At 39.6% G+C, this 12,867-nt stretch overlaps 1 protein-coding gene across 2 annotated transcripts in view; it reads right to left on the bottom strand.

Moving 5' to 3' along the window:
• Nucleotides 1-12,867, bottom strand: part of LOC108549362 (GTP-binding protein RAD) — a 76,669-nt gene that overhangs the window by 61,812 nt on the left and 1,990 nt on the right. Inside the window, exons 2-4 of one of the 2 annotated variants that reach the window (XM_017902716.1) lie at nt 10,530-11,219; nt 10,143-10,451; nt 3,466-3,726 (exon numbers count right to left, since the gene is read on the bottom strand). In XM_017902716.1, the coding sequence (XP_017758205.1) occupies nt 3,466-3,726; nt 10,143-10,395 (514 nt within the window). In that variant the 5' untranslated portion in view covers nt 10,396-10,451; nt 10,530-11,219. Of the gene's footprint in view, nt 1-3,465; nt 3,727-10,142; nt 11,220-12,867 lie in introns of both variants that reach the window. The other variant, XM_017902715.1, reaches the window with a different exon arrangement.

Genomic DNA, 12,867 nt, shown 5'->3' on the forward strand with positions numbered 1-12,867 from the left:
ATTTGTTTGTTCAGAACTTGCCGACCGGATTCCTCGCAGAACTCCGAACGAATTCCGACGAGTTCCGAGTATTAATTCTTTAATGCAATATCTCAACTTCGAAATAACCGAGGCCATCACGATGCGGGGGTTTAATTATGCAGAATCGTTAGCTCCCGACTGTTTCGCCTCGACATTAGCGTTTTTCATAACAAGAACGTTCTTAATGAAAAGAGGAGAGCAACATCTGGGACATTTTCGATTCATAGCGGGATTGCAATACATATTCGGAGAGCTAGAGAATTGGCAAGACAATTGTTCCCGGCGGAAATCGAAGATGGAGACGTGAGAAGGAGAAGAAAAAGAAACTGTTTTGCATATAGGACAATAAAAGGAACGAACTGACATCTGGGATATTTTCTATTAATTCTGAAATAATACATATTCCAAAAGCGAAAGACAACCGTTTCCAACGGAAGTCGAAGATGGAAATGCAGAAGAAATAAAAAGAACAGTAGAATATTCTTAATAAAAACACAATAGCGATACATATTTGAAAATCCAAGGAAAAAGATTTTGGCCAAACCCAATAATATAATTCTTCCATTATTTTCTCCTAGAAAATAAACAAAAGTTTTAATTTTAATCTTATATTAATATTTTAACACTTTACCTCCAAAAAGTTACAGTAATTTTAGATAATTTCATACTTTTGTGTTTGCCCAAAAATTCTCTTCCAGGGATATATAAAACAATCGTTCTTAACGAAAGTCGAAGATCGATACGGAAGAAAAGAGTGCAGAAGGAACTGTTTTACCTGGACATAGATGTCTTTCATAACAAAGACGTTCTTAATGAAAAGAACGAAGTACCGTATAAGACATCTTCTCATATCCGGAATGCTAGAAAATTCGTAAAACAGTCATCCTCTGCTGAGGAGGAAGATCGAGACGCGAGAATAAGCTGAAGAAATACTCGCGTTCACGTGTATCAGATGTTTCCGTAGAGACCCCTGCCAGAGATAAAATAGCGAACAGAAGACGGATATCACTCACGAAATGAATCAGACGGCTCAAAAATTATTCCGACAATTTCCTTCGTGGCATTAGCAGCTCCTTTCGTTAGTCCGAGACGCCACGAAATACCCTCTCGACGACTTATTGCGTAGAAATCACGTAGTTCGAAACTTGCAAATGAAATTTCGCGAACGGAACAGCGTGAAAGGAAAACAATGAGAGGAACGAAAACAGACGGGAGTGATAAGGTACGCAAACACGATGAAGTTTGACAAATAAATTAGGAACATGGAAGCAGCGATATCTGTACATTGTACAGGAAGTAAGTTCCAAGGTCAGAAATGAGTCTCAAGAATTTAATTAGAAAACTATTCGTCGACGATCGTCGTAGCATTTCATACTCGGTATCGTGCAAGAGTCTTTCCTATTCATGTGTAAGCACGAGAATACTTGACATTATTTTAAATTCTAATGAATCTGCAAAAGTAAATATTTGTTTCGACGATAAATAAAATTGGACATTTATTTGCAATTATATTAATCTGTAACATAAATAAATGCCGATTCAGTATAAACTCACAAATTTTTCAAAGGGAAACTTTTCAAAAGAAAATTTTCTCTGTAATTTTTTATCTCGCCTAGTCAAACATCACTGCGAATAAAAATACTCGAAGGTTCATTTCCTTGTGGTTTTATAAAAGTCTGTCCTATTAAAAAATCATAATACTAAAACTAACATGACCGACCAAATGATCATTAAAAAAAAAATGGAATAAGAGGAAAAAATCGTACAATTAATTATACGTGATAAAAGCGACAACACTGAATACAGAATTTAAAATTAAAAGTTTAAAAATGATAATTTCAACCGTGGTAGGATTAATGTTAAGTCTAAACCTCGTGCAGTATCGTCCGCCTGACCAAACAACGACACGTTCTACTGCACCGCTGCACAACTTCAACAATCTCGCCCAATTATCACGTAGAATTAATTCGTCCAAAATCCTGAAAGCTTAAAATCTCGAAACTCTCTAAAGAAAGATGAAAACTATCCTGCTACTTGGATAAATGATAATTATTAGAAAAGCTAGAAAGAAAATCTTCCTTGATGAGAATCGACTCTCGCGGTTGGTTTACGACGGTCCTTTTGACGCGCACGTGCGCGCTTGTGAGAGCTTTTCTCGATCCACGGTTACAATTACACGAATCCGAAAATCTCGTTGGGAATCGAGAGCACGAGCGGGGATTAACGAGTAAACGACTTTCACGCGCGTTCGTTGGCTCTGAAAGCTCGCGTGGCGGGCAGCAACCGGTTCGAGGAAGTCGTACGACGTCACAACTATAGATACTCTATTTTCGCTTATCTCGCCTCTCTGCTGCCTCCTCTCTAAGCTCTCCGCCTCTCTCCCTCCCTCCCTCGAACCTCTCTTCCTCTGGCTACCGCGAAAAACGTGTATTTCTGGCACGGCTTCTTCTCTCGAGCGCACAGGCCAGAGCTCCGAAGACGAATTCGAAGCAGAAGCCCGGCTCGAACCACGAGGCCCGATAAAGCTGATAGCAATCGCTCGATGATGATCCCAGGAGAGCTCGAGGGGAAAACGATCCTCCGTGTGAAAGAGACAATAGGCAACCACGTGAAAAATTGTCCATGGGACAGAATCACAGCATCTTTTGTCTGTCGAAGAACCGGTCGAGGATCTACGCTGCTCGGCAAATACTGGCTCAGTCCTTCTTCACTCGTAACCGAGACTGAATCATCTCGCGAGATTCTTGAATAGGTGTGTGATATCTTCTCCATAAATTTATTTTTTTGGGGAGGAAAATTGGAATTGGGTTAGATTATTGTTTCTTGCTTCCTTTCTGACAACGAGAGAAAGGATTTATGAATGACTGGGGAGATGCTGAAGTTTCGGACTTTGGTCAGTGTCTTTCTATACTTGTAATTTTCTAAGTAGAGATCATTTTCCATTTCTTTTCCCCAAGAAAAACGACTTGCGAATGAACATGGAGAAAAGTTTTGGACTTTGGCTGGTGGGAGGACCAATTGCAAATGAGCGCGACGATAGATTACCGAGATTAGGAAATACAGGAGAGAAGGGTTCTTCTTTGGGAACTAATTGAGAAATTAAGCTGAAGGAAAGTAGTTAAAATATTTGTAGAAGCTTCAGTCTTAATTCTCGTAAAGTCTGTCGGAGTTCTACTGATCTTTTGTTCGGTGAAGGAGGAATTAAAGTTGGATGAAGAATACGTGTTTGTGCAACGTTCTCTGGCAAGTTTTTAGAATTATACAACTACTCGGAGTTTTAATTCCGCGTCTTTCTAAGTACAACTTTATAATTAACCTCAGCAGTAACATCGAACCCACTTTTTACCAAAGCACAGTATTTTTAATATAAAAACTATGCGCGACCCGATGAAATTTTAAATCTATCCATTCGTGAAAATCGCGAGGAAAAATTGAAAAACTTACCCTTGCTGGTGACACTGAAGTTTCTGAGTCTATAGCTGTCCTCATCCTCGCCGTCTTCTCTCGCTGGCATCTGAGACGAGGTGTCGGGAACGTCCAGAAATGCATTGCTCTTTCTGTGATGACTGTGGTGCATACTTTGTCCTCTTCGACTTCCCCTTCTTCTGAGTCCAGGGCTGATATCATTGTCGGTCAACCTGGGCTCGCTGCTGCAATGAGCGGATTTCACTGTGCCTTCGTGGTGATGATGGTGGTGATGTGCAGCTGCAACAAATTAAAACCAACAATGTACGATTAGTAACTCATCCTCGACTTCGATTCCGCATCGAAAATTCACCGGAATGAAAAGAACCAAAATTAATATCCCATTTCACTTGGCATCAAAGAGAATTAACTTCGTAATCCATGCTGTAATCGAATTTCAGATAGAACGAATTAACTTCGTTCGAAAGCGATGCACAAAAGGTAATCTTTTAATAAAACACCGTTATTAAAAATACCCGAAGCCGAAATTTTATTTTTAATCCTATTAAAAATAAAAATCGAAGAGATTTTAAAGGTGTCGTGTTACATGCCTAATATTCTCCAACGTATCCAGCCTTCCCCTTCAATCTGATTTTTCGTCTTTTTTCCCGCCAAAGCCCGAACCGAACAAGCTTTACACACGATGGCTTCCTACTATCTCTAGCGTGGGCCCTTTGAAAATTTTCCACTCTTTACCTTCGGCGTTGACCGCCTTTTAAAGCCCCTAAAGAACTCTCGAAGGAAAGTACCGCGGGCAACGCGTGAAAACGAAATGGAAATGCCGGTCGATGAAACGATTCGAAACGCGGTGCTGGACGGAACTTTCGTGCCATCATAAATCAAACTGTCCTTGTTTCGTTTCTTTCTCTTCCGCCACGCACCTTTTCCTTCCTTTTTTCCCCTCTCTTTCCTTTCTTTCTTTGTTTATTTTCCGTTTTTTCTTCTCTCTTTCTCTTTTTTTACGACGGTACCTGAATGAGTCGGAACGCGCTGATCGATGGAGATCCATACATCAAGGCTTCGATGCAATATCGCCGGTGACGCGAGATTGGAAAATCCGCGTGACGATCGTAAAAAAGCTGTTATTGATCTTCCCTCTCGTTCATGCACATTTCGGACGCAGCAATTTTTCATCAGCCGTAATTAATAAAATTGCGCTTCGTTTTCCGTCTTGCAGAGGAAACTGACGCAGCATGTCGCTCGTTATATGAAAGCTTGATACAGAACGTGCGTCATGGCGCTTCGAAAACAGGTAGAAACACGATGATTCTGTTTTCACGTACGTACGTGTTTGTTTACGGAAATTACGAGAGATTTATTAATTTTTTAGCGAGAAATACTCTTTTGAGGAGTAGACAATGATTTGTTTTATTGGTAAAAGAGTCGGGATCTCGTACCATTTTTCAAAGCAAACCACGTTCTTTTAGTTAGTTTGATTTAAAAGGGTAGTAAATTTCACGAGACTGAAACATAATCTCCGTCTCTTTCTGAAAGAAATTTTTCGATTCGTTTGGATTATCTTGTCCGGCTGATCGGGGCAGACGAATATCGGGACAGGCGGGGTCTCCGATTTTAAACGACTCGAAAACGAAATCGATCCCGAACCGACGGGTGAAAAATATTTCAACCCTAAAGGTCCCACGATCCTCTTTTCGCGCGAAGAGACTCGCTGCTTCATTTCACGCTCGAAGCGTTTCATTGAAAATCCCGTGTAGAATAAGCTCGAAAATGAATCTACACCTCTCCGCCCTGCCGTTGCTCGTGAGTAATAAATACTACAAAGTCAGAAAAACCTGGAGAGATCCCTTTAACATTCGATCTCTTTTTATCTCTCGGTTACCTTCATCTACCCTGGAATTGCCAATTATCCGTCTAGAAACACACGGGCAAATTAGAGTCCTACGTTTTGGAAAAAATATATGGTACAGGGAAAAATTGCGTGTACCAAAAAATTTATACAAATGCGTCGAGTTTCAAAAAATTTGTATTCCTGCGAAAAACAATTTCATGAAAATCCATATGTTCGCCAAAATTCGAAACTGCTTTATTGCCGACACAAAAAGTTTTTCCATTTTTCCAGGAAATCGACGAAAATTTCGAAGCAGTGAGTAGCGAGTAATTCAAGTAATATCCGTTTGAACGTTAATTACGGCGATTTTTGCCGCGTATGGTAAAGCAAACGCTATTTAAATGCTGGAAAATCAGTTTCCTCGACATGGTAAACTATATGGAAGTTTAGATTGCGTCGCAAAAGCAGTGCGTTCTAGACGCGATTACATATTGCACGGACGACACGCTTCGCGCGTTGAAATCACGCTTCAGCTTCTATTCTGGCAGCGTTCGTTTGGGTAGTAGGTCACTGACAGACGAAACGGGCGTCCACGATGCCAGTGCACCTTAGTCGAGGAATCGTCAGATCTATTTAACACAAAAATACAATCCCGCGAAGGGTTTCGTGGGCTGAAAGCTTATTTAAAGACGCGCGTCGTCTCGTTTACTTTGGCCAGCGCCGGTTAAGTGGCCAAAACCGGTGGAAGATGTCTCATTGGTGACTAAAAACCTTAAAGGGTATTCGAAAATCATCACGAATGGAATTTTAGTTCCATAGAAACAGGTAACTGAAATTTTGTGACCATTTATCGGCATCGTAAATAACGAATAATTAAGTAAAGTGAAGGAAATTGTTTCTCCCGTGTACTTTGATATAAGTATAATAAAAGTAGCTCAATTTTGGGATGATATTATAGGTTTTGAGGTTGAAGAGGAGAAACTTTAGAGGATTCGAAAAATGGCACGCTTAAAAATTTTCGGACTATGAGAATGGACAATATTTTTTTTTTTTATTCCACCCCTCGGAGTGTTAATTTTTTGAATTTTCTGACGAAATCGAGATACACGTAGTGGATAAAATAAATTTTTACGGTAACTATAAAATTGAAACGTTTGAAAACATTTATTGTTTAATAAATTGGTTTAATCTGAACCAATTTTTTTAACCTTAACTCTTTGGGGGTGCATTTCGCAGTACACGTGGTGTTCTATTATTTGTTAGATCGAATACTGTGTATTTCGTAACAAAAAATAATTTCAATACTTTGATCACGGTTATCGAAATTTTTTTATTTGAAAAATTTCTTTCGATTTATTTACTTTTAACAGTACATTGTATATTCTGTGTATCATTATCTTCACTTCTCGTTTGCGAAGGGTGTTTGAGTTAATTCCACTATAGAAACGTTGTTCGAATATTTATAACAAAATACGATTGTTCAGATCCTGACTAGTTACATTCTAATAGCAACATAACAATAATATACATATAACAATCGAATAAATGTAGCACACGATGACAAAATAGCTTATCGACCGCGTAATCGTTTAATTTAACCAGGTATCTATAGATCATTTTTAAACGTCATTTAAAGTCAACAATAATACCCGCGATCGTTTCGTACATGGCGCCAGAAATCGTCAGAACAAAATTAAAATTTGACAGAATGAAAATTTAAAAATTGTTTACTCGCTTTTCACTCGACCAGATAAATTCGATATGAGAACACCGTGGCTTCCGAAGATCTATTCTAAATAAATCTTGTTACTCTTTATTCATATCAAATCGATGTCAAACACCGATTTATTGCAGGAAAAATGACGATGGAACGCGAGTTATTAATTACTCAATTATTTGTGATATATTTGAAAATAACATTCGCATCACACCGACAGCGAACATATTTTTGCAATAATGGGGCGCAACAGCACCCGTCGCGATCGATCAATATCGATTGTTCGAATTTCATCAGTTATGTTCCATTTCGATTCTACTACGATGTTTACTGACACGATGATCGATGTTGCGATCGTGATGTCCACGGAGAATCAGTGAACGCGTTTTCGCGGTAACGGTGTTTATTAAAAGCAAATTGGCAACCGAGTCCAGAGAAAATTTCAGCCTGCGTTCAACACCGGGTTACTAAACTTAATCAAAACGATCAATCCCAGATGTTTGCGATCATCGAAAGCATACAGCTGCTTTTGGCGAAATTAATATTCACTTTCACTGAGACTGGAACTTAATTATACATAATATATAAGTACACGTTTATCCTCATCCTACAACTCCAATTAACCTTCAACGTACCGATACATGTGGGATATTTCTGTCACAATTTCGAAAATAAATTTCTATACACCTTCTCTCCTGCAATTCACGTGTATATTTAAAACCAAATGTGACAAAATAAATATCAGGATATTTATTCTATTCTCGACTAATTTCGAAAATTAAATATATTCGAAAAATACACGATTTAGGATCTCAATTCAGTACCATCAGCCGTCCTTGAAGGGTTAAATACTCCAATTATAAATACCTAGCTATCTAATGTCAGATTTCGACCCCGACATTATAAAGGTTAGTATCATCAATAATAATCTCAACATACCATATTTAAATACGTATCAATAGCCTATATCGATACGTCTCTTAACTCCATTTTAAAATAATGCCAAAAATTCGACGAGTTTAATAACCGACGATATTTGCCATGAATTTCCTGCTAAGGAGATTAAACGATCGCTCGGGGCGGAAAAATAAGGCGGAACTGCGTAAGATTAAGAATCCTTCTGTGATATCTTGATCCCTCCTCTGCCAAGATGGCGGCTGGTAATATCCGGCGGATGTGAAAAACGATCGGCGACGTAACGCGAATTACGCGTTGGCATTTTAAGCTGTCATCCACGAAAGTTAGGGGTCATCCGGTGTCTACGGACCTTCCTCTGCACGTTGTTCCGTGACGTGAATCCGAAGAACGGTGACGTCACAGAGACGTCACTTCGAAGGGTTAATTTAAAAGTGGACAGTTACATGGGGTTCGGAGGCATCGAGCCGTGGAGAACATTGTTATCTGCGTGCTCTTTTACCACCCATGGGTGATATCACGCGATCGATTCGGGAACGCGAAAATTTTCACGCGCCCGGAAGTTTTTTTAATTAATCCCTAGCGATGGTGACGTAAAGATAACGATATATGGAATATATAATACGCGATAAAATAACGAGCGATTGGAAATAAATCGATGGCAGCCGACCATGCGAAAATTCTAATTTCCAGAATTTTTTTTATGCTAATTAACCTTTCGCGCAGAGAATATAAATGTAACGATACAAGTAGAATATATAATATGTGGAATAATAGAACAGCAGGTTATTAGGGATGAATCGATGGGAACCGACCATGCGGAAATTCTAATTTCCAGAATTTTTTATGGTAATTAACCCCACGTGGGAAAAAAATAAAAAGGACGATACGCGGAAAAATGAAATTGCGAATTATCGGAAATATGGAATTAAGGGGAATTCTCGAAGTGAAAATGCTCATCATTTTTCACGACGATAATGGAGATACGCAATAAAATTGTTTTTGCCGCAATAGTCGACCGATTTGACCTACCAGGTAGAATTATCGCGATGCGTATGTCGCTGTATTCATCCACAAAGGTTAATTGTCGAATGATGCTGGGTCTATCCGATGATGGTGTCATTCGTTCTCAACGTCAATTAAGTAATCAATGTGCCGGTGTATTTGTGTACGGGAATGTATAATGACGCATTATCGTTTAATCTTGTTAACTCGGTACAACGGGAACAGTATAATTCCACCGTGAAAAATAAGCGAAAATAGAGTCCAGAGGTTTAAAAGACTCTGGAGGATTGCATTAACCACTTCAAACAGGTTCAGATGCGTCATTGAATAAATCTTTTTATACCAGAAGATGACCAAGCGTAGGTAACGAGGAAGTACCAACTTTTGGCAGTAGTCAAAGCGAAAGTAAGCGGAAAACACAGTGATTCGTCATGTTATCCGAGAATAAAACGAGTAAGCGGATAATATGTCGTTGAACGAGTTAAAGGAACGAATTAATTCGGAAATCCTACGGGGAACCGAAGGATCGCGAGCGATGCGCTGATTAAAATTAAACTAGTTGTTAAGCACATTAATACAGCGCGTTTCACAATCGCAAACGGAACCGGCTATAGCAAATAGTCCACAGATCGACCAACAAAGTTGCAGAGAATATTCTAGCCCCACTCGACGAATCGTTACTTAACGTTTATCTAATTGCAACCGCTGTTCAACGTGAAATACCGTGCACCGGTTAATACTTGGATCGAAAAAAGGTGAAATATTTGAACTCGAATGATATGAAAAGAATTTAAATGGATACGAATAAAAACAAGTAAGTATCGTAAGTAGGGAAAAATAAATGTACGCATTTACAGATTTCCCGCTCCAATTAATATTCGAAGTAGATGCAAATGAAATATTCCAACGCAAATCGTAAAACAAGAAATTTCGTCCCTCTTATAAACAAATACGAATAAAAACAATTATGTAGGCCAACCGAGAAAAGATTGATTCGCAAATTTATAAACAAATATAACTAAAAAGAAAAAATAAATAAATGTATAAATTTATAAATTTTTCTCTTCGACAAACCCGACATTTTACTTCTTCTCAAGCACCCTGTTGTGTCACCCTTTCCACACCTTGAAAAATTATATGCCAGGTCATAAGGAAAGAAAAATAAAGAACGTCCGAAGGACGATCTTCATCATCGTGGAAGAAGAACGAGCAACGTTATCATCTGATTACCTTGTGCGGCCGCGCGACGGCGAATGCTCTTATTCGCACTGGAAACCCGAGCACTCTGAGACCTCGTCGCCGGTCTACGCCTTCTGGTCGGTGTGCTGCTATCAGGAGTTCCGCTTCCACTGTCCTTGTCGATCTTGTCCCTGTCCCTCGCACCCGAGGGAGGCATCGCTTCTAACATTTGTTCCATGCTGGAGAAGCCAGGGGCGCAGATAGAGGCGCTCCTGGTCTTCCGGCGTAGCGAGTTCTCCGACATCTTGGCCTCTCGTTCACCGACCTTATCGCTGCACTATCCCTCCAACCACTTCCGCCCTTTCAAAAACGTCCCTTCAGGAAACGATCACGGTAAACTCTCTCGGATCTACTCTATCCTTTATCCAGTGCACTCACGTCGTATCGATTGTACCGTATAGACAGTCTAATTCCTTTTAATTCCGTCTCCAACGAGGAATCCTCTGTCAAGTCTTCTGGTCAGCTCTTTTGAGAAGTATTCCGAATTAGTCGAGTTTCGTCCAGTTCTCTGACTTCTTTGCAGTCCCAGAAGTTCTTCCGAGTCCTCTGTGTTCTATGAAATTCGTCGAGTTCCGTGGAATTTCCTGAATTCTTTGGAGTCCTCTGAATTCGTTGGAGTTCACCGAGTTCTCTGGAGTCTCCCGAATTCTAGAAACTTTCCGAATCTCGTGCAGTTCTCCGATTTCTTCCTACTCTTTTTCCTCGAACACGTTGCACTTACTCCCGACCGCTTTTGCTCTTCGAAACGGAAGTCGAAGATTGTCAAGAACGCGGTCGGGGTTGGACGAACTCACGAGGTCCCGGAAGAGAGCTTCTTTGTGCAAGCTAACGATAGAGTTCCAACGACGAGAGTTCAATTATGGAATAGGGACCCCGTTGATGGACGATCTCCGAGCGATTTCACGCGCAACGCGAGACCCGAAGCCTGACGCGAGTTCGCGGCACAGATTCAATCTTCAGTTAAAAGTTTCAGCGGGTTGAGGTAGAGTCTTGAATGTCGCGCAGCAAGTCCATCGGAACACTCTGGCTGGCCCTCCGGCGTTCGGAAACTCGGACAAAACTTGAATTCTGAAGCAACATGTGGTATCGCGGTCGTTAATCGCGGTGTTTCCGCTTGGATTCCCTGTGGTTTCGTCAACAGAGATCTCGACACGAATGCTACACGGGTCTTGGAGAGACTTTGAGTAGCCATTGTCTAGCGATATTTGCAAAATTGTGAATTCGAAAATGGAATTCTGAAATTTCTATTCTCTGACTTTTAGAGTGGACTTCTTACTTCCATTTTCTATATCCTTTTTTCTTGTAAGGGGATTGTAATTTGTGTTTTGAGTAATTTTTTAAAAGTCCGTTTCCTTATTCTCTTTCGTTTTCATACAGATTTATAAGAACTGTGCAATTCGTGCTTTGTAAAACTGAAAATTTTCGTTCCTGATTCTTTGGTTAAATTTAATCATTTTTATTTGACTTAAGAACATTTTTAGAGGTAACTTCTAATCAAAATATATTTCCTTTCGGTTCCTAGGGGAAATTATACGTGCGAGAGGAATTCGAGGAATTTATTACGTCGATACTTGCGTTTTATGAATGAAATACACGGAGAAAATTCTATGATCCTGTCAAGAGAACACGAGAGTTTTTCATTGTTGCGGGTGTCACAATTTTTCAGGTATCTTCAATGGCTTTTGTGAAAATTGCTCGACGATATTCGTACAGTAATTGTAACTTTAGAAATATACCGTTTCACTATAAACCAATTAAAACGAGTTTATCTATTTCAATTTCTCCGACCTTTCTTCGCGATACTTTAGAAATATAACTACTCTTATAATTTTACTTTCGTAATTTCCTTTCATTCTTTCATAGGAAATATGATTAAAAAATCTCAAAGCGATGCCAAGTTATATATTTTGTATCGCAGTAACCGCCATGGTAAAGGAACTATGCATTACCATCGAACGATAATTAAACATTTCCTAAAATTACTCGTGCAAAATACCGCAATGTAAATTTCGTTCAAATTTACTTCCCAGTCAAAGTGGCACGAGAGTTTCCGATTCACCGGTTCCCGACAATTAACATTACAATTACCCTTTCCAGGTACGAAGCTTCGAAGTTACTTTGCCATTAGAAATTTTGTTCGACCAGGTACACCGGCGTGACAGTTAATTTATTTACGTAAGAATGACTCATCGAGATCGTTCTACCTCGTTCCACGATTAAATTCGATACACCACCGACCTCCACCGTCACTCCCTACAAATTTTTCTCTCCAAACAGATCGCGATATCGAGTCGTTCTCGACGCGGAATTTTCCTAAAATTTTCCCAACATATTTCGCTAAGATTCTCTCGAGACGTGGATACCAAGCGGATAAGCAAACCGTCGAACTGCTCGAAGCTGCAGAAAATCCGGCATAAATAGATAAGTAAGATATAGACACGGCGAGATAGCCCATAAAGAAACTCATCTCTGTCGAGTTTCTCTAGGAAATACAAAGACTCGTGTCGCTCGATTGCGCTCTTCGGTATTCGAAATATTCGAAAGTAAGAAATTCGCGATGCGAGAAAAAATTTAAAAAATAGAAAAGACCGTGTATTTACATAAAAATGTCTCGACGAGGAAATGAACGAGAAAGAGGGGGAAACGTGAACCTGTATTCAGATAGAGGAGACTTGAATAAAAATTGTGGAAGAGAGATATCAAGTTGTAAAAACTC

Source organism: Eufriesea mexicana, unplaced genomic scaffold, assembly GCF_001483705.2.
Source record: "Eufriesea mexicana isolate 0111107269 unplaced genomic scaffold, ASM148370v2 scaffold1902, whole genome shotgun sequence".
In the NCBI taxonomy this organism is placed as follows: domain Eukaryota; kingdom Metazoa; phylum Arthropoda; class Insecta; order Hymenoptera; family Apidae; genus Eufriesea; species Eufriesea mexicana.